The 20,591-nt window shown below is 55.9% G+C and overlaps 1 protein-coding gene and 1 long non-coding RNA gene across 10 annotated transcripts in view; one reads left to right on the forward strand and one right to left on the reverse strand.

Annotated features, from left to right (window-relative positions):
• The window catches only part of GRAMD1B (GRAM domain containing 1B), a 200,836-nt gene that overhangs the window by 129,916 nt on the left and 50,329 nt on the right, over positions 1 to 20,591 (forward strand). For 5 of the 8 annotated variants that reach the window (XM_012525562.4, XM_058289427.2, XM_071212386.1 and 2 more), the window contains 4 exons: positions 2,891 to 3,101; positions 9,708 to 9,728; positions 19,572 to 19,656; positions 20,221 to 20,324. In XM_012525562.4, coding sequence (XP_012381016.1) covers positions 2,891 to 3,101; positions 9,708 to 9,728; positions 19,572 to 19,656; positions 20,221 to 20,324 — 421 coding nt within the window. Of the gene's footprint in view, positions 1 to 2,890; positions 3,102 to 3,927; positions 3,949 to 9,707; positions 9,729 to 19,571; positions 19,657 to 20,220; positions 20,325 to 20,591 lie in introns of all 8 variants that reach the window. The other 3 variants (XM_071212384.1, XM_071212385.1, XM_071212387.1) reach the window with 1 other exon arrangement.
• On the reverse strand, positions 10,138 to 14,287 carry LOC139437754 (uncharacterized). Of its 2 annotated transcripts, none has more exons than XR_011647645.1 (2): positions 14,132 to 14,287; positions 10,138 to 11,352 (listed from the first exon to the last, which is right to left on the reverse strand). It is a non-coding gene; the product is annotated as an uncharacterized lncRNA (long non-coding RNA). The 2 variants fall into 2 exon arrangements; XR_011647644.1 differs by having other exon boundaries at positions 10,138 to 11,356.

A 20,591-nucleotide genomic window follows, 5' to 3' on the forward strand; every position in this document is an offset into this window, starting at 1 on the left:
CCACTTCGAAAGCTCTCAGAATGGTCTAGGTGGGAAGCATTGAGAACCTGAACTGGGGCTTGGGAATGGAAAGGAAGGATGGGTTAAGGAGCTTTTATGGAAATGGAAATTGATGGGAATCAGTGACTTCGTTTTTGTGGGGTGAAATGGGGAGAAGGTCTTGCAGCCTGAGAGACTTAGAAATGATGGAACCTTGGAGAATGAGGGCAGCAGTGGGAGGAGAGCTGGAGGGGAAAGACTGCAGGCTATTTTGGATCTGAGGTAATCGTGAGGTGTTTACCTGGAGGAAATGTCCACCTGGTAGTAGACTTTTGGCCTGAAGCCAGAGGGTGTGATCAGAGCCAGAAATAGAGGAGTCCCCTGCTTAGAGCTGACGTTGACGTCAAGGAAAAGCATGAGAGAGCTGGGGGAGGCGAAGGACCCACCTTTGGGGAAGGACTAAATTTCAGGCAGGGTGGTGAGAGAGGAGCCAGGGGTGGAGCAGAAGAGGACTAGAAGAGAGAGGTGAGTGTCAGCAGCAAGAGGAGGGGAATTTTCTAGAAGGAAGGTGATCAGCCTTAAAAGTACAAAGAGATTGAAGTGGCAGGCAACAGTGTAAGTTTTTTGACTGATGTGTTGCAGGCAGGATTTTAGGTAAATAGATTCTTGGGTGGCATTTATAGTGTGAGCTTCAGTGGCCACTAGGAGACGAGGTGTTCTCATGAACATTTCACTCATGCTCATTTGAGATTCCTGTTGTTTTGGATACCTGGAGCTGTGAGGGATGCCTGAAGTTGCCTCCAACTGGGAATTCTTTTGCCTTCTCTGCCTGAGCCCCTCCTTGATACTCAGTTACCACTAGGGCTTAGAGAAGGATAACGAGATCTTTCCATTCCATGGCTAGGAATTGCCGTGTGTGAGGAAGACCCTATCTAAGGAAGAGACCAGGGCACGCTGTGGGTGCGTTGGCATGTGCTACGTTGTCATCCACACTCTTGTACTTTTTTTGAGCAAACCAGTTGGGATTGGGGTAGAGTTCCTGGCTGCTCTGCAGGAAAGTAATCCTAGAAGACACTTTAATCCTTGCAGTTCTTAGCCTTGGGTGGGAATTGGCCCAAGAAAAAGAAAGCTCAGCCCAGAAAGGTGAACACCTGAGTCTGACCTTTAGGAACTTTCCGAGGTTTCCTCCAGGAGACCTGACCTCAGGGATCCACTTGCCACCATTTCTAAGGCTCAGCTTTTTCATCGGAGGAATGGGACACGGTGTCCTATTCGAAAATAAATGAGTTTAGAGCGTCAGTGGATAAAGGGTGGTCGGGGATGTGGTGAGAAATTGAAGAGCTTATTCTGAAAGAGGCATTTAAGGTTTCCCTAAATAACAGTTATTTTTAGTGTTATAAATGAGAGTTTTACGTGAATTCTGTTTTGGGTTGGAGAGAAGCACTGGGCCTTATTTTTCTCCATCTCTCCTCTGGACACATTTTTCTTCCCATTGTCTGGTTTCCTTTTTGTCTTCTCCCACTGGTTTCCCTTAGAACCTTACAGCTCTCTCTCTCCCCACCTCCTTGCATCTCTTCCATCCCCATGCTTGCTGGTTTGGGCTTTGTTCTCCCCCTGTCTGCTGACGACCCTCAGGTAGCATATTTTGCTGAGAAGGGTTTGCTTTGCTTTTCATTGCACGAGCATCCAGTGGAACATCTGCCTTGCAATGGGGTCTTCATGCAAATGCCAGTGTCCCAACCCTGTTCTCCATTACCTGAGGGAAGGCTGGCATGAAGCTTCCCGAGAGTGCTTCCCAGGGCCCTTAGGAACTTGTGCTGGGATGCTCATTAGGTGGGACATGGGGATTCTCACCCTCTCCCCTGGTATCCCTTTGGCTTTCCAGTCTCACATTCCCCCTTCTCTCTTCTTAACATTTTCCTTTTTTCACCTTTTTCCTTTCTCCATTCTCTCAAGGCAAAGCAAGCACCTATTAGAATTTACCTGCATTCAGTTTTCTTCTTGCCTCTGTTTTGTCATCTCTTCTCCTTGTAGTCCATTAACAACACAAGCTAAAGCTCAATTAGGAAATCTGTATACAGCTTATAAGCCTCCATGTAAGTGGATTTGGTATGTGGAATGCATCAGGGGCCTGTTGGAAATGAATTTTGGGGAAGAGGGCTATGGAATGGGAAGATCTCGGCTGGGTTCATTCCAACCCTGGGCAGGGGAAGCTGGAACCAGTATGTCTGCAAGGAAACAGCATGATGTGGGTGAGTTACAGTCAGAAGATCCACATTTTGTTTCTAAGTCCTCTGTGATCAGAGGATACTTAGCTTCTCCCTGCCACGTATTGGTCTTAGTCGTCATTTTAAAATAGGGATTTTGACACCGGTCATTACTACTTCATTCAGTGGGATGTTTTAAGGACCCAGTGAAATAATATGTATGTGAGTGCTTTGAAAAGTAGCACTATTACTGTTATTTCTGTGGACAAAAATGTCCCCCCAAAATTTAGAAACCTTGGATTTGCAGCTTTTACAAAATGAACTGACATTATTGGACAATCTCTGATGACTCTTTCAGTTCTTACATTCTGTGTGCCCAAGACAGTTTCTGGACTATAATAGGAGCTCAAAAAGTATTTGGACAGATGGATGGATTGGGGGATGGATGGATGGATATCTAAATGTCTAAGTGCCCTCCTTCCCCTTAGTCCTCTTGCTCTTTCCACATAGGCACCACCGCCCTCTCCTGGCCAGGAGCAGTATTACGGTGCAGAAAAGTCCATAACTGGGTCCCTTCCTCCCGTTTCTCCCCAGCTCCCTGAGCTGGCTTCTTTGGCTCCGTCTTTGGCCTCCAGTCACTGACGGCCTGTCTCTCCCCCTCCCCATCCCTCCCACCCTATCCCTCTGTCCATCTGCCGCTACAGCACTGCCAGTAACTCAAACCGCAGCACACCGGCCTGCTCGCCCATCCTCCGGAAGCGCTCTCGCTCGCCAACCCCCCAGAACACCGACGGCGACACCATGGTGGAGAAGGGCTCCGATCACTCCTCTGACAAGTCCCCGTCCACACCGGAACAGGGGGTGCAGCGCAGCTGCTCCTCACAGTCTGGCCGGAGTGGTGGCAAAAATTCCAAGGTGAGCTGGACCCCTCTGGAAGCTCCTGACTTGAAGGGCCCTGGTTTCCCAGAGTCTTTGTTCCCCAGGGCCAGGGTGGGGTGGGCAGGGGAGAACCTGGTGAAGGGTCTTCCCAGCTAAGCTCTGTGAGAGGCCCCTTCGGCTAGTGAAAGGATTCCACAACTGCTGTGCCCTTGAGGCTGGTTTACCTCTCTTTGGGAGTTAGGGAGGGTCCCCTGCCTTGAAGTTTGGAGGAGGGATGCTCTCGGGGTCAGGGGGGATGCCTCTTTATCCCTGCTACTTTTTCCTAATTTGGTCCCTACCCACCAAATTTGGGGTGGAAGGGAGCTTCACTTGGGATATCCATTCTGCCAGAAAGACAGTCCTCAGGTAACTTCCCAGAACACCATTTCTAACTTCCTTCCTGTCCTGCACCTGCCTTAGTTTTGGTACTAATTTGCCCAGTAAGTCTGGAAGAAAGGGTGGGGCAGGCCCCTCCATCCCTCCCAGCTATGTCAGAACCACCACCTTAGCCCAGGGCCTTTGGCCTAAGGATACACAGAAAACAAGCCCCAAGGGGGTGTGAGAAGGCCCTGAGCCAGTCAGGGTTCCCCAAGGATTGTCTTCTGCCCTTGCAGTCCTCTGGGGAGCAGAAGATGCCTTTGCCTACGTGCTCCTTCTAGAACCTTTTCAGAACCTGGATTCAGAAGCCCTGGGGAAGGGGTGCAGACCCCCGGGCACGAAGTGGGGGAGCTGGCTTCCCACCTGAATGTGTCTTCTGATTTCTTGTTCTTCCTCTTCTTCCCCACCATTTCCCCAAATACCATCTTTGCATGCTTGGTCTTAGTCTCACAAGCGCCTCTCAAAAGTAAGCCAACTTTTGTCTCTGTTTATCTCCCTCTAGTGTCGAATTGTCTGTAGCATCCCCCTCCCTTCCCTCCGCCCCCTCCCGATTCTGGCCCGGATGTCTCGCTTGGCCCCTTTGGCACAAGGGCCAGCCCAGCTGCCACCCCGACTGGTTGGCTTGTAGTTACCCAGGGAGCGTCCCTACTGCACCCCAAGTCGGAGAGCAGACCCGCCTTCCCTGCCTGCTCCCCAAACACTGCCTCTAGCTAGAAACCATGGTTGTTTCCTTCTCCCCTTACATGGCGCCCTCTGGAAGCAGAGTCCTGACAGCGGGTAGTTTCATTTCTTGGCGGGGGAAGTAGGCCCCAGCCAGTCATAGCCCCTTGAGGGCTGAACTTTGAATCTCTAGCAGTAGGATTGGGGTAGGCAGGACTCGTTGATGGAGGGTCCTGAATTCTAAGAGGTGAGTTTCTTGGTGCTTGTTCCTCAGCAGTGGCCTCAAGGGCTCCCCCTGGCCCGCTCCTTCCACCCGCCCTCCGAGAGCCGCCCAGCTTGAGCCCCCTCGCTGCTCCTGCCCCACCACCCAGCCCAGGGGACCACGGAGTCCTCGGGGATCCTGGCTCATGAGCAGAGAGCAGAACGTTTACCAGAGGGCCTGGTGCCTGTGCCTGGAGGCTGGTAAGTGGGGGCAGTAGCCCCCCCACCAGGCACTGAGAGGAGTGACAGGTCAGGGAGGCCTGGCCAGAGCTGCCAGACACCCCGGGATTGCGGGGGGTCCCCAGGGTGCTCAGAAGGGGTTGAAGGAGAGCAGTGGTATTTTGGAATGGGAGGTTTCAGGAAATAATACCCATGGAGAAAGGGGGTGGGATGTAGCCTGAAGAGGAGAAAGCTGGGGGATGATTTAATAATAGTCTCCAGTCTCTGAAAGCGTTTTGGGGAGGAGGAGGGTGAACAGCTGTTCCCTTTCCTGAAGGAAGAACAAGCGACCACAGGGCTAATCCTGCAGCCTGTGACCTTCAGGCTAAAGGCACATCTTGACGGGATTCTCAGTGCCTGCTCCTGGCTGCCTTCGGGGGTGAGTCAGCACTTCTCCGTGGGCTCACATGGCCCAGATGCAGGCCTGTCTGGAGGTGGGGTGCTGAGGTGGCCCCTGCCAGCCCCTCCTGAGCCTCTCACGCCTCTGGCTAGGTTGGCATGGGGACTGGGAGGTGCTAGTGGCCCCAGGTTTGGAGCGAACAGAGATAGCCTGACATGGGAGTCAGTGTCTTCCTTCTTTCTGCCCCTGTCCAGTGTCTTTGAGCACTTTTTCTTGCTAGGGTGAAATTCTCAGCTTCCTTACTCTCTTACCCCTATGTCTAGCAAGGCACTGAGTCGGTTTCCAGTGAGCTTCTAGAATGGTACCTATGGTCATCAGTCACCACTTGTTGAGTGATGATTTTGAGCGGGTGATGGGTTGAGGTGAGGATTCCCCACCCCCTCCACCTGCTAAATGGTAGGTCTTCTTGGAGAGACAGGAATTCAGACACCAGGTCTGTGCCCCCAGGCAGTGTTCCATCTAGAAGGGAGATGAGAAAAGGACCCCAGGTTATCTACAAACTCATTCTGTCTTGAGAACCGTATGAGCGGCTCTGGATGTTGTATGGATTCAGAGACAAGGGAAACCTTATGATGGGTGGGATAGCCTGGAAAAGTTTTGGGGGCTGGTGGCCCTGAGAAAGGGCTAGAAGTCTGAGTGGGACTTGGAAGAGGCCAACATGAGGGATTATGGACGGGCTAAGAACTGAGCGTGAACAGAGAGTTGATCTTGGCCCCTTTTGATGAGGAGCTACAAATGGAGGTGATTGAAAGAGTTGAGGTTTTCCTCTTGTGTGAAGAGATGGGGCTGAGATGATGCCCATCCCCAGTGCTCCCTGGCTTTAGATACCTGCTGCCATCCTCTCATGTCATTCCCTTTACCACTGCTACCACCATCCTCTAAACACAGTTAGAAGTGGGGCCGATTCTGGGGGGCGGGGCCTTGTGCCCTCCCAGGTGGAATTGGAGGCAGCTGTGGTGGGCCTGGGTCTGGGACATGCATGGGCCGGATGCACTGACCTCAGAGGAGAAACACAAGAACCAGTATAGGAAGTAAGCTCTGGCCAGGCCAGGGCCTGGCGCAGCAAGTGAGGGGAAGCTGCAGAGGTGAGGGGAAGAGAGGAGGAGGTCTGCTAGAGTAGTGGGGATACCCCCATCCCTCCTTGGAGCCTGGTCTCAGGTTGACCAGTTGTACCCTTGGCCAGGCCTCTACTAGTTAAGGAGATTTCTTGGCTAGGCCACCTCACCCCCAGCTCCTGTCCAGCTTCTCGAGGAGGCATGCCCTTATTTTTTTCAGGCAAGCTGGAGAATTGTCTCTCTGGGAGACCCTGGAGTCAGCTGACTCTGACCTGGGCCTCCATGTGCTCTCCCTTTCTTTGTCCCTCTGTGTCCTCGTTGGTTAGTATGTAGGGGTGGGACCAGGTGATCCTGAGCTCCCACCCCTGGGAACTGGAGCTGAACTGCTGAGGCTGGCCCTCGCTAGGTGCAGCCCAGCCGGGAGGAGTGGACCAAAAGGATGACACACTCATTTCCACCACCTGGAACACCTGGCATTTTTGCCACCACCAGGTGTCTGCTCTGTGGTTTTGGCTTCTGGCCACTAGAGGGAGTGGTTTTCCCACTCAGGTCATCTGAAGTCCAGGGTGGAGCCCTGAGGCTGTGGCCAGTCCTTGGCCACGCCCTGGGCCCCCAGGGTGTACCCGGTTCTGTGCCCCTGACGCCCCTCTTCCCCATTGTTTGCTCCCCTCCACACACCTTTTTCCTCCAGTTCTCATATTTGTGGCTTCCTTTTCAGTATAACAGACTTAACCTGATCAAAGTAAGAAGTTCTTTCTTTTCTAACTCCCACTAGCTTCTGTGCTCCTCCGGCCCCTCCCCGTCTCCCCATTCCCTGCCCATTTTCCAGATTCCCCCAGCCTTTGCACTGGGGAGATCGTTTTAGATTTGGGGTGGGGGCGGGCAGAAACCACCTCGCAGTAACTCGGCTCTGTCTCAGGGGCTGGCTTGTCCTCTGCTCAGCTCCCCGTCCAGCGGCTCTGTTTCCACGTAGTTTTTCTGCCCCCCGCCTCCCCTTTGAGCAGAGTGCCCATCACCCCCGCCCGAGGTCTGCCCTTCCTCCCCCCCAGCCCTCTCCCGAGGTAAGGGCGCTCTGGCTACCTCCAGGGGTAGGCAGCTGCCCGGAACCTTCCCTCTCAGCCTCGGAGGCAGCACCCCACGGACTCCCCGTCCTCCACGAGCCTGGGCTCCCACTCTTGGCAGCTCCTTGAGGACTTTGTCCCGGGGGAAGCAGTGCCACGGGCAGAAAGTTAGGCTCCAAGAGGCTTGTCAAAGTTCAGAAACTCCTGCCCAGAGTGGGTATTCTCAGGGGGCACAGATGGATTTGCCTGGAGGGGTGGGGGCCCATTTTTTCCCCATGGCACTCTTGGGTAGAGGGGTGCAGCTCTGAATCCGCCCGTGGATATTTGGTTAGGGATAGAGTCTCAAGCCGAGAGAAAAGAGAAAAGTCCTCGCTCTTGAATCGTATTTCCATCCTCCTTGAGCACATGTTACGTAGAGAGGTCTCCCACAACTGGTTCGGGACAGGACGGGGCTTGCCTGGCTGGAGCACTTTGCTCTCAGCAGAGTCAGAAGGGACAAGCCTCTCTGTGCCAGGACGTGGAAAGGAGCACCTGCTGCTTCTGGGCAGGAGGGGCAGTCATCAAGGACCTTGGGCCCAGGTTCCTGTAGCCCCATCTCTCCCCAGGTCTCCCGTGCAGGGCAGCACATGGGGAGTTTTCTCAGCTTGGAAGCAGGTATCCGAGGACTGGCTTTGGTTGGACGGCACGCAGGAAAACTAGGGGACAGACGAGACTGGCAGCTTCCGGGGTGCCTCCTTCCCTCCGTGGGGAGGTGTGCTTCGTGACCAGCCTAGCCTCCTGCCCCGCGCCTCTCACTTGCACACAGGCTCAGGGCGACTGCGTGAGGACCCAGGAAGTAAGACGCCCTAGAGCGCCCGTGGAGTCAGGTGCAGCTTCCTCGCTCCTCTCACCCACCTCCAGACGTGGGCAAACCTTGGCCAAGGTGCTGTGGAGGTGGATTATCAGTTTCTGGCCAGGATTCCCTGGACTCCCTCAGTGATGGGAAAAGTTGGTTCTGAGTATTTGGGTTTGACTCCTTTATCTGCCAAGAGCATCCGGATTGGAGGAGAGGATGTGACTTCCGGCTGGGGCCGGCCTGGTGGCCTCTTTGGGAAGTGACCACATAAAGGACTGTGGGGGTTGTCTGGCCGAGGGGGGTTGGGAGCCTGCCCTGCCCCTGCCCCACTGGCCACATTGTGGCCGGTGAGGTCGGGAGTGAGGCTGAAACAAACCCACTTAGCTCCAGCCCGCATGCCCTGCACCTCCCTGCTTCTAGCTCCTTCCAACTGAGGGTGGAAGATCCCCACTGAGTTCCGGTGGGCTTGAGGTCAGGGGTCACAGGCACGCGGGCACCCGCAGCATCCTCTGAGACAGGACCAGGGCCCCTTTAGACCAGGCGGAGGGGATGAAGTTGGCTGATTGTTCTAGGACCCCCATTTCTGGGTGGAGCTAAGGGGTTGACCTGCAGGCAAAGTTTCCTCTAGCCCATACGTCTCCACCTTAATCCTGCATTTGGAAAGCTTTATGAATTTCAGCATGAAAATAGCCCAGCCCCAACCCAAAGCTATGGTATCAATACCTCAAGGGGTGGGTCTTAGGCAAGTGTGTGGTGTGTGATCTATGCCTATCTATCTGTCTGTCTGTCTGTCTATCTATCTATCTATCTATCTATCTATCTATCTATCTATCTATCTATCTATCTATCTATCTCTATCTATCTATCTATCTATCATCTATCTATCTATCCATTCATCCATCCTATCATCTACCTTCCAAATGGGATGTGTGTAAAGGACTCCCGGCCATTGGGATTGGAAACAGATGAGGCAGAATCTTAGCCATCCTTTCTCTTTCCCTAAGAAAGTTTTGAGTTAACATGAAGACAGGTCGCCTTTGTGCAGGCCTGGGCATGGAGAACACCTGAATTCTGGAGCTGATGTGGAGTCTGGTTTCGCTGGCCTGGATGAGGGGAGGACAGAGTTGGGAGCAACCTCCCTCCCAGGGTGGAGCCCCCTGCCACCCCCTGTTATTGTGGCAGAAGCAACCAGCCAGTTGGGGTAGAAAGAGGAGTTCTCAGGTCAGCTCACGGAGAGCAAGGTTTGAGGACTTTTCAGGCAGCCCCTTTTTGTCCCCTCTCTCCAAGGGTGCCACCTCCCCCATCCTGCCTCCTGCAGACGGGCTGCCTTGGAGCAGAAGGCCGGGTGGTCTCTAGCTGTACTTTGCTTCTGGGCAGGGCCCACGGGGGACAGGGTGTTGGATGCCCGCGGCGCATCCCTCAGCCCCATCGGAAGGACCTTGCGATGGGCCCCGACTCCCTCCCAGCTAGGCTGGTGCTGCCGCTGCCTGCCGCCCCCGCTGGTGGGGCTTCCAGCATGGGTTGCTCTCGGGGCCTCCTTTCTGGAGCTGTCTTGAGAAAGGAGGACCCCTCCTGAGCAGCAGCGAGGGTTGCCTTCAGCTGCATTTGGACTCCTCCCCCCTGCCCGTCCTCTGCTGTCTGTGTCACCTTCCCCCTGGGGCCAGCGATAGGCTGGCCATTCCCACCACCGCTTCCCTGACTAATTGTACCTTCTCTTTTATTTTGTCCTTTCAGAAAAGCCAGAGTTGGTATAACGTAAGTATTCCTGTTTTCTTCTTGCTGGGTTACATGTGCAGTGGGGAGGGGGGAGTGGAGGTGGGCAGGGGAATGGAGAGGTGTGGAGGGCAATTTGGCTCCCCCGTGGGCTTGGACCAATTGCTGGGATATGGAAGGTGGGATTTCCCCCTCACCAGCCCCCTCCCCACCAAACCAGATAAAATGGTTTATCTTCTGTAGCAGCACCGGTTGCCTTGACGCAGGGAGACCGAGGAGAAATAGCCCATCCTTTCCCTGACCTTGCCGAGGCTTGTAGGCAGAGCTCTTCCAGCCCTAAAGGAGGACAGCAGTTTGGGCAAGAATGGGAATTCCAAGGGCAGACAGAATTCTAGGATGGGGGCAGCACTGCGGCCTGAACTCAGGAGCAAAGCTTCTTTCCCCTGTCTAGCCATGGTGGGGGGAGACCTAGCCCGAAAGCTTTCCTCCCTCAGTAGAGAGGCTGGCCCGTTTCATGGCATTGACTTCTGTCCTCAGCATCCCCTTGGGCGCCCCAAGGGCGGGTCCTTCTAGAAGCCAGCCGCTGCTCTTGACCCTTTTGTAGTTTCTCCCTGAGGACTGCTTGAGGCAGCTGTTTGGTCCCTCGTGGCCACACGGTGGAGTAAGCAGTCCCCGTCCCGCCGCGTCCTCTGGGGCGTCCAGCCTTCGTTGCAGGCGTTTGAACTTTCCCCTGAAAAGTCTCGCGGCTGGCTCCCTGCCTCGCTGTGCTCTGTCCTCCGGGGCTGCCCAGGGGAGGGACGCGTTTTGCAACCATGACCTCAGATGCCGTCTTGCCTTCCCTGAGCCTGCGTCCTCCCCGCCGGGCTGCACTTGAGTGGGAGGAATGGGCCTGGGGAAGGGGCGGGGGGCGGGCTGTGAGTGGCCCCATGTCGACGAGGGCACTCTGGTTGGGGGGAGGGCAGCGGGGAGAAGAGGGGAAGCTTGAGCCTAAGGGCGGGGCTTACGTCAGAATCCCTTGTTGTGGGGGGGAGGGGTGTTTCCACGTGGTACTCAACGACTCCTCAAAGTCGGGCGGGTGTTGTTCAGCCTCGTGGCTTGGGACCCCGCTGCTCAGTGCCTCTGCCAGGTGCTGTCCTTCAATCTGCCAGCCTTGGCCCCGCCCAGCACCAAACAAGGTAGGGGGGCGGGGGGGCTGTGCTGATAGGAGGGGCGTGGAGGGCCAAGGTGGCCTGGGGATGGGAGAGAAGCCACAGATTGCTTGTCTCCCCCCACCCACCCTTAATCCCAATGGTCCTGCCCCGGCATCGTGGCCTCCCCAGCCTGCTTAGAGACCTCACCCTGGGTGCAGAGAGAAGCACCTTGTGGGTGGAAAGGGATGTGGGAGGAAGGTGAGCTGCCTCCTTGGGAGCTGCCCCAGGCCAGGCTCCTCTGGGGAAACCAGCATCCTTTGCCTTATACCCCCCACATTTTTTTTATTTTTATTTATTTACCACCCCCCCTTGCCGCTTGCTTGCTGTCTGCTCTCTGTGTCCATTCGCTGCGTGTTCTTCTGTGTCTGTTTGTCTCCCTTCATTGCGTCATCTTGCTGCGCCAGCTCTCCTCTGCTGCGCCAGCTCTCCTCCGCTCCGTGGGCCGTCAGCTCTCCATCACCATGGCATGGGCCAACCTGCCTTCACAAGGAGGCCCTGTGAAGCAAACCCAGGGCCTCCCCTCTGGTAGACGGGAGCCCAATCCGTTAAGCCACATCCACTTCCCCACCCCCTCCTTTTGACCAATATTGCAAAACTTGAATGTTTCCAAAGTGGGAAGGGAAAACACCAGGCCACAGGCTTGTTAGGTAATTAAAATATCAAAATCTGGATGTGTGCGTCCTCTTCCTTACTGCTGACTGCCTGCCTCTTCCCCCTGTCTCTCTCTCTCCCTGTAGATCAGGTTGCTGCTCACTTTTCCTTTCCTTGAATTCTTCCCTATCCTTTGCACTCTGATTCCTTCTTTTTTTCTTTTCTTCTCCCTCCACCTTCCTCCTCTTTCTTGATTTCCATTCTCCTGCATGGCTTCCTCTGCCTCTCCTTTTCTCCCCACATCCTTTTCAGCTCAATGTTCTTCTCCCTCAGTCCCAAGCATCCGTGGGGCAGAACCGGTGTCTGAGCACTTGGCACGGGGACAGGTTAGAAAGAGGCGCTTGGGTGGGGGGATGGCCCTGGGACCACATGGGACCAGGAGTCCAGGGCTCCGGTGCACAGCTGTGGGGAGGTGGCAGAGGCGCCAGGCCTGGCCCCTGCCTCCCCAGCGGGTTCCCCCCGCAGTTGGAGGATGCTTCAGTAGCTGCGCCTCATCGGTGCTGCAAATCACCCTCCAGGATGCTTGTTTCCCTGTGCCTTCCTCCCTCTCACCCTCTTTATTGTAGGCTCTCATTTCACCCTCCACCCCTCACCCCCAGAACATGATCGAATCTCCACCCAGAACAAATCATTAACTCGCCGAGGGCTGGCGCACAAGGAGCTCTTTGCTGCGCAGCGTTTAATGATTCCCTCCTGAACTTCTCTCCTGGACTCAGAGGCTCACACTCAGGTTCTCCCAGAAGCTCAGGGGTGACACGTCATGGGACCTAGTGACGAACGGTGCCAGGCTGCTCCCGCTCCTCCCCTGCTTGATTCAGAGTCTCCAGGCGGCCCTTCCTCTGCCTGCTGAGGTGGCTTCCCACGTCTGACCCCTGCAGCCATGGGCTGACCCCTCCTTGTCCCCCTAAACTTCCTGACCCAGGGCTGGGCTGGGGACCAGAATGGGATGAAGATGGAGGAGGGAGATGGAAGGGGCAGGTGGGCCTTGGGAGGAAGGGGCTGAGGCTAGGCAGGTTGTGGGAAGCCGAGTGGTGCCAAGAGATCCCCGGAGCCATGTGCCGCGGCTGGCCCACGCCTGGCGTTTTCGCCCGTGATCAGCTGTCCCTTATCTTTCCCCTTTTTCCTTCCCGTGGTTTCTGCCCCAGAGGCAGCACATGCCGAGAGGAGTCGGCAGCTGCCTTCTTTGTGCTTGCCAGGGGGCCCTGATGGTGCTGGGAACGGGATTGCTCAGACGGACCTCTCCCTGCTCTCCCTTTAGAAACCTGCCTGCCCCCTGCTTGAGGCCAGCACAGGTGCACGGAGCCCTCTCACCTCTCTCCTGGCCCTGGCATAGGCTCCCCTGCAATTCCCATGCTGGAGGCTCCGTCAGGCATTAGAATTAACAGTGGGGGGGCGGGGGGGGGGGTGAAGGCTTTGCAGTCCCCAGCCCTGGGGACGGTCACGCCCCTTCCCCTCCATACCTGGCCAGATTCAGGTGAGGGTGGGCGCTCTGGGGATGCCGGCGGCTGCGAGAGCATCGCAGACCCACTGGAGGGGAGTTGGGGGAGCCCAGGCCTCCTAGGAGAGGAAGGCCACCCCACTCTCTGCCCAGCCCCTCTCCTTTCATCCACCCCTCTTTTGTCTGGTAGAGGGGTGGGTGAAAGATACAAAAGTATCTTACTTTTACCCATTTAGCCGGGGTGGGGGTTGCTGGGAGGATCTGACTGTGGTGACCCCCTTGATCTAAAGAGGGGGCACCCAGAGGGAAGTGGCTGAGCCCCGCGGACACCTGGAAAGGCTGGGACATGCGAGCTTGTGGTTCCTAGCCTGGGATCTTCAGGTCAGGAATGGAGTTTGAAGGTCTTGTCTTCTCCACTTTCCCTGAGTTCTTGGCAATCGACTCCCCTAAACCCCTCACCCTCTGCTCTTGCCACTCTACTTTTTTTTCTTTTATTTATTTTATTAAGATTTATTTTGGTTACAAAAGTCTCATCCCTGCTGCCTCAGGGTGGGCAAATGTATCCTCCTCATCTACCTCAGATCTTCTGCTGGTCATCGTGTCCGTGGGCACACAAGGAGATAATAGGACAGTAGCCCAGACCCTGGCAGCCGCCAGAGACTTAGAACCCACAGTCCCTGATGTCCCTGGATAGGGATGCAGCTCTCTAGAGAGCAGGGAGGACCGGTGCCGGCTCCATGGAATGACTGTGAGTCTGGCTGTCACGTGCCCAGCCTATAAGCCTGGAGTGATGGGATGCAGAATGTTGGGGTGGGGGGCAGCGAGCAGAGTGGGGGTGCTGAAAGGGCAGCTGCTGGAGACAACCTTGGCAGACTGTTTTGTTTCTTCCTAGAAACTGCCCCAACTTCCTCTAGCCCTGTCCACCACACTTTTATTATTTACCCAGTAACTGGAACGTTCTTCCTGACCCCCAGTAGCCCCAGCCCACAACCATCCTTAATTTTCTCAAGAGTTGTCCTGTCTCCCCTGATGAGACCCGGCTCCCTAGCCCACTCTTTCCTCTACCTTTCTGGATTACATTTCACCCCCCTTCTCCCCCTTTTCTTTGCTCAGTCACCTCCGCCTCTCTCTCCTGTCCCCTTATCCCATATCTGGCTTCTCCCTACCGGGATTTGGTTGGAGGCCAGGATTTCCTTGGAGGGTCTTCCCGGTTTCTTCCTAGGTAAGATCAGTGCTGTGCCAGAATCCCTCTGTTTTTCTCCTGGGCTCCTCCACCCCTCCCTTCTTCCTGCTCTCCCGGGGAGGGAGTACCACTTGGTCCCAGCTCCCTGTGTTTGCAGTAGAGTTAATAGTTAGCCCGGGGCCAGTTCCCTCTCCTGCAGGTTCCAGCTGCCTGCTGCCCTGCCCTCCCCAGCCTTTAAGGAGTGGGTAGGGGAGACAAAGGCTTGATGCACACTGAGAAGCATCCCCGGGCTGTTATCTCTTTGGGTGTACCCTGCCCCTGTCTCACCCCCATCACCACCCAAACAGTCATCAGCTTAATCAGACTGTTGGTGATACTCAGCTCTTTCCGGGGGAGTGACCATAAGGACCCAGCACCTCTTGGCTCTGTCAGCCTCTATTATCTATATCTTGGGGTCTGGCGTGGCCAGGAGAGAGTCCTTCTGGTCACACTGGAAAATGGAGTTGCTGCTTAGGCTAGGACTGCCCGGGCAGGGTGGAGACGGCTCAGCTGTGTGCTGGCGAGGGTTGGCAGGGACTGTGTTCCACATACAGAATCGGGGACCTGTGTGTGTGAACGTACATGTAAGACGCAGCGCAGGCAGGAGCGGTTTTAGAGGTGTGGAGGAATGTATTCGTTTGGCAAATAATTTTGGAGCCCCTGATAGTGGAAACACATCACGCTGAATGCTGTGAAAGATAGAATGCATTTAAGACTTAGACCTTTCCTGGAGAGGATGGTAGTCCAGCGGAGAGTTACTCTGCGGGTGCCTGGGGGTGGCATCGGCCCCAGCCTGTGCACATCTAGAAAGCAGTGCGTGAGTTCGCTCTTCTTTCCCCACTTTCTCCAACACCGTTTACCTGGGAGACCCCCGGCTCCTCTGAATTAGAATCTTTGGGTTTGAGACCCAGGAATCTACTTATTTTTTTTCTAAGTGACACTTTGTCTCTTGTAAGGACACTGAGGTTTGAGTGCTGCTTTGTCGAATTACAGAGACTCCTAGGACCAAGGCCCCTTCCACCATCACGTGTCCTGGGCACGCCCAAGACCCCCCTGGCGAAGTGGGAACAACCCAGGAGGGAAGAGCAGGGAAGCAACGGAAAGGGGCCCATTTATGTCAGGGGCCTGCCTTCCTGGAAGCAGCCTAAGAATCCGTATCTTTGCAGTCTCCGTGCTGTCTACTCCTTGCGAAAACTTGTATGTCTGGAGTGTGTCTAGACCTCAGCTTCCCCGGCTTTGACTGTTTTCTTTTGACTGGGGAGGTTAGGGAGCAGATGCTCTGCTCTCCGCATTGCCTTGTTGCCCTCGAGGCCTGCACAGCGGTCTGGGAATCCTTTTGGCCTTGATCTGCCCCCATTCCCCCTGCTCCCCACCCCTCAGCTAGCGCCAGGTGTGGCAGGGTTCCCCAGCAAAGGAAGGGGCTGCTTCAGGCAGCCCCGGAAGCTGTTGAACGCTCCTTTTCCCAAGAGCTGACACTAGAGCCTGTACATTCCCAGCTCCCGGGAAGCTGGGCCTGGATGGGTCAGTGAGGCGAGAGTGTCTCCAAAGACGCTCCTGGCCTCTTGAGTCTCAGATTTCAGATTTCACCAGGACAGCAGTGCCCCTGGCACCTCCTCCTCCCCTCCCCCCGCCAAGCCCCAGCCAGCAACTTTCCACTGCAGGAAACATCTGCCGGGGAGGCCGGCTCGGCCGGGGGTTACTGGAGGACATTGGCCAGGGCCATCACCCAGATCCTGTAACTTGAAGCATGTCTAGGGCTTGCGCCCTGCCCGCCCACCTGCCCTGCCTCCCTCCCTCCCTCCTGCCCCCGGTAACTCCAACAAAGACCAAAGACGTTATTTGCTGGTCAGCCGAGAGCAGGGACTGGGAGGAGAGGGGAGTGCTCAGGGGGACGAGGGGGTGCAGGCCCTGTTGCCGCAGCCAGCGGTGGCCTCTGCTAGGGCAAGGGCCGTGAGTCACGGCTGCCAGTTTCCGCCCGGGGTAGGAGATTGCTGGGCGATTGAACACGCCCCTCAGTGGACAGGTCGGCGCTGGGCAGCTGGGCATTTGAGCGCCTTCCTGGCTTATGAGACAGACTGTGAGTCACCCCGTCGTGCAGGAGAAGCTGGGGGGAGCCGGACCTCTGGACCTCCTGCGGGGTCCCCCTCCCCTGCATAAACTCTGCCTGTCCCGCTTTGGAGTGACTGTCTGCCCTGGCAGGAAGAGTTACTCGCCACACCCCTCTGGGGTGCCCGCGGGGCCGCAGGGGACGGAGCAGAGTTCGGGAGAGCGGCCGGCTGGCGCGGCCCGAGCACCGGGCTGACCTGGCGAGGTGTCGTGCCGCCACCCCAGCTCCGGGAGAGGAGAGGCCGTTGCCCAGAAGCCCACCCGTCCGCCGGGAGCCCAGGGGAGACGGCCGGGTTCCCTCCGGGGGGACCGGGGGGCAATCGGCTCTCTGGGAGCCGGGCTCCCCTGGGTGGGGAGCCATGGAAGCTTTGACGGAGTCTGGGGTCCTCTGGAGCCTCCTGCTGGAGCGGGAAAGCCAGCCCCTGCTGTGGTGCCTGAAGACATTTCACGACTTGCCTGCCGGTACTGAACGCTCTTGCGGGCACGGATCTGAAGAAATCCCAGCCGTGAGTGTGTGACCTGGTGTCTCTGTGCCTGGGTGACAGTTGGGCCGACCCCCGTCATTCCCCATTTTTGCTCTGCTACCCGGAAGGGCCTGAGATGTGACAAGCCTGGAACCAGCGTTCTTTGACAATTTTAAATTAGAACAGGTGGGCCAGGCCGCGCCTCAGGAGGAGATTGCTCTAGAGGTGTGGGTGTGGGAGGTGAGGACGTGTGGCCTCTTGCAAGGGGGTGCGTGATGGGCGTGCGCCTCTCTGGTGAGGGAAGGCAGACCCGTGATGCGCGCTTGCCCAGTAGAATAAGGGTTGCCTTGACAAGCCGGCATTAAGGCATCTCTACACCTGAGCCATCCTTGTGGGACTTCCTGGCCCCAGAGACCAGGGCTGGGTTTGGCCTCCCCTCCCACTGCAGCTCTAGCCTCCCTCAGAGGAGAGGGGCTGCTCTCTTGACGCACCCGCCATTGGGTGAAGGGGACCAGACCCCACCTCTATAGAGGTCTGAGTCCATTGCTCTTTGGATACGAGAGAAGTAAAGGTGAGGGGCCAATATGGAAAGAAAATTAGAAATAGGAGACCTCATGGGTTCCAGGTAATTGGATCCCTGCTAGCTAGTTGCACCCGAAGGGGCTGGCTGTGGGGCCACTTGTAGGCTGGTCCTCAGGCTGATAGTGGAACTTTGTGAAGACCCCGTAGGGGTGTAGATGGCTGGTGGGGACCCCCCCAAGTAGGGGACTGTCTTATCTCAAAGGAGAGCTTGCCCCTCTGGGATGTCCATGCTGCTTCCATCTTGGCTCAAGGACGGTGAGCACTTCCTCTCCCGAGGCAACCTAGAGTCACAGTCGACCCCAGGAGTTCTGGTTGGACAGGCTTGGTTCCCAGTCCATTCCCAGGTAGCCATGCACCTGGGGCAAGTTGCTTAACTTCTCTTTCCTCATGTATGGAATGGAATAGTGAAAGCAACTCCCTGATCAAATGAACTGACGAACGTGCAGGGCTTATGCCAGTGCGGCACATAGTCACAACTCATCACACGCCAGCTTAATTGCAGCTCTAGACTGTCAGACTAAGCGCTTACAAATGTCAGGTGTGTATTCTCTGTTGCAAGGAGGCCAGCTGATTGGATATCTCAGTACCAGCTTGAGATTAATACACGGGCCAGAGGAATGTTGTATTCCGAGGTCTTTTCCAGCCATAGATGTCGCACAACAGGCTGGCTTTCAGATATCCACTCCCAATGGTCCTGATACTTGGTTTGAAAACATGGCCAGTGATTTTTGAGGTTTGGGGTTTCCTGACACCATAGCATTCCTTTGGGGGAGGCAACAAGGCACCCACAAATGCAGGCCTCACTCATTTTATAAATAAGCCAAGAACAAGAGTTTAAAATTCAAATTAACTGTAGACAAGGTGGCTCAAAGCACCATCTCTCTCTTCCGGGAAAACCTCCCCATTCTCAAGCCAGGCCTTTCTTTCTTGTTCTAGCTTCCTGACATGCTCCTATTCCCTATAGCACAAAAATCATCGGGCCACTTAGCCCAGGAGGTCAGTGCCTGCTGCTGAGTGGTCAAGGCCACAGCCTTGGCTTCTTCGTGGGCCGTTAAGCTTTGCAGAAAGCTCATTTGACTGTGGCACAGTGGGATGCCAGTGGATACCCAGGGACATGGGCGGGAAAGTAGAAATGGCCAGGACCCCTCCGTGAGCCTCCCCAGGTCGCCCCGCCTGTGGCACGCGCTCCCACCAAGGGTCAGCCACGCTGTCTGTGTATAAGCAGGCAGAGCAGTGCATCTGTGTCGCAGGTGTGGCCGCTCCCGGGCTGTGTGCTTGTTTATCGGCCTCATCCTTGGGTGCCCTTCATCGACGGGGCAGGCATCCTTTTTATTCAAATTATAAGCTCGGAGACGGCAGGATTCCTGTCTATTCAGCTGGCTCATGAGGTTTCCAAGGAGGATTTGCGAAGGCAGTTTGTTGCTATAAGAATCTCACCGAGGTACCCCTAAAAAGTGAGGTGGGTGGAGGGTGGGGACGGGGATCCGGCAGCATAGCAGCAGGGCAGGGGAGCACAGCACTGAAGTGGGACAGATCCGAATTCACGGGCCAGGCGACTGCTCTCTGGCCTCTGTTCCCAGCAGTAGTGTAAGGGTTGGGTTTAGATGAGCTTGTAAGCATGGGGAGGGAATGAAGGACAGTGCCCCAGGTGCCAGGTATGCTTTTAGATCCTCCACCCGTCTGTTTACTTGAAGACGAGTTTTATGGACTAGTCCTTTTTCTTTTTTCTTTTTAAAATACCTCTCACACACAGCCCAGTGTTTCCCGGGTTGGTTGGCAGTGACCTTTTTCTGGCTGGTGCACTGGGCACCATCCTCGCTTGGGTCTTGCTGGGGCCTGGAGGAGCCCCTTTGAAGCAGTGCTTTGCTGTCCAGGTGGGGCTGCCTGCTGGCAGAGGTCAGGAGAGCCACGGCAGGCATGGACCCCAGGAAGCTCCCCAGAGGGGTCCCTCCTTCCTTGCTGCCCTTAGGATGTAGTGTGGGCCCCTGGCTCAGTGTGTTTGACTTCTAATTGATGGCTGCTGGATACAAAGGCCTTTGCAGTATCACATCCTCCACTTGGTTGTTCTGTCCCAAGCACCTTTGCCTCTCCCGTCCTTCTGGCACCTGTGGGTTAACATCACCTTGTCTTTGCCTTCTAACACTCAAGCAAGCGCCCCTCCTGTTCTCACCTTCCTCCCTGAACCCACAAAACCTGGGTGCTTCCTGTTAAACCTGGCCCATTGTCTCGCAGGTATTAAGCCCCACTTACAAGCAGAGAAATGAAGACTTCAGAAAGCTCTTTAAGCAACTTCCAGACACGGAGCGCCTCATTGTGGGTGAGCTGGGCGACCTCAGAGGGGGAGCAGGGAAGAAGTCTGGGAGTCCCAGGGATGGGGCGCAGGCTGCTTCTGTAGAGGAGGAAGCTGGCTCTAAGCCAGCCCAAGTAAGACTGTCTGAGACTGGGGAGTGAGGCTGTCCAGAGCCTGGCCCCAGCAGCTGGAGCTCGTGCCCAGCCACGTCAGCGGCAGCCTCCAGATCTAGAACCCAGAAGGAGACATCTCTGTAGCTGGCCAAGCAGCCAAAGGGGTTGGGGGTCATTCTGAATGGGAGGCCGGGGCCGCTAGCTGACTTTCATTGACCTTCTCTACCTCTGGCTCGCTTGCCCCCTCCCCTCGTGCATCCATTCCTCTGAGGCAGTAGCATATTTTGCATCATTTGTATTCCTGCTCCTGAGTTGCTGGGGACATCCTTGGCCTCCAGTTCAAGTGTGACCTACCCGCTGTCCGGGTGGACGGTCAGGCTCCCCTGGTACTGGTGGGAGGGGCAACGTGCTTCGTCCGCAGTGATTGGCTGAAAACGCTTCCTGCCCCTGAGCGCCCCTCTTCTTCATCCCACCCCAGATTACTCCTGTGCACTCCAAAGAGACATTCTTCTTCAGGGCCGACTCTACCTCTCTGAAAATTGGATCTGCTTCTACAGCAACATCTTCCGTTGGGAAACTCTGGTAAAGAGCTGGGGCGCGTGCCCCTGTGGACTGTCCCTGGGGCGGAGGCTGAGCAAGCTGCCCCTGCCTGCTCCCTTTTACTGACTTCCTGCTCTCCCTCAAGCTTGGCATAGTGAACAAAAGCACATTTCTGAGTCCTACAGGGTCCCCATTTCTGAGTCCCGTTAATGGACTCTCCTCGGTCACATCTTCCACCCCCTCCTTCTTGGGTGTGGAAGGGAACATGGAGAGCAGTCGCTATTGACAAATGCTGGTGGATATTTGGCA

This window comes from Dasypus novemcinctus, chromosome 27 (genome assembly GCF_030445035.2).
Source record: "Dasypus novemcinctus isolate mDasNov1 chromosome 27, mDasNov1.1.hap2, whole genome shotgun sequence".
In the NCBI taxonomy this organism is placed as follows: Eukaryota; Metazoa; Chordata; class Mammalia; order Cingulata; family Dasypodidae; genus Dasypus; species Dasypus novemcinctus.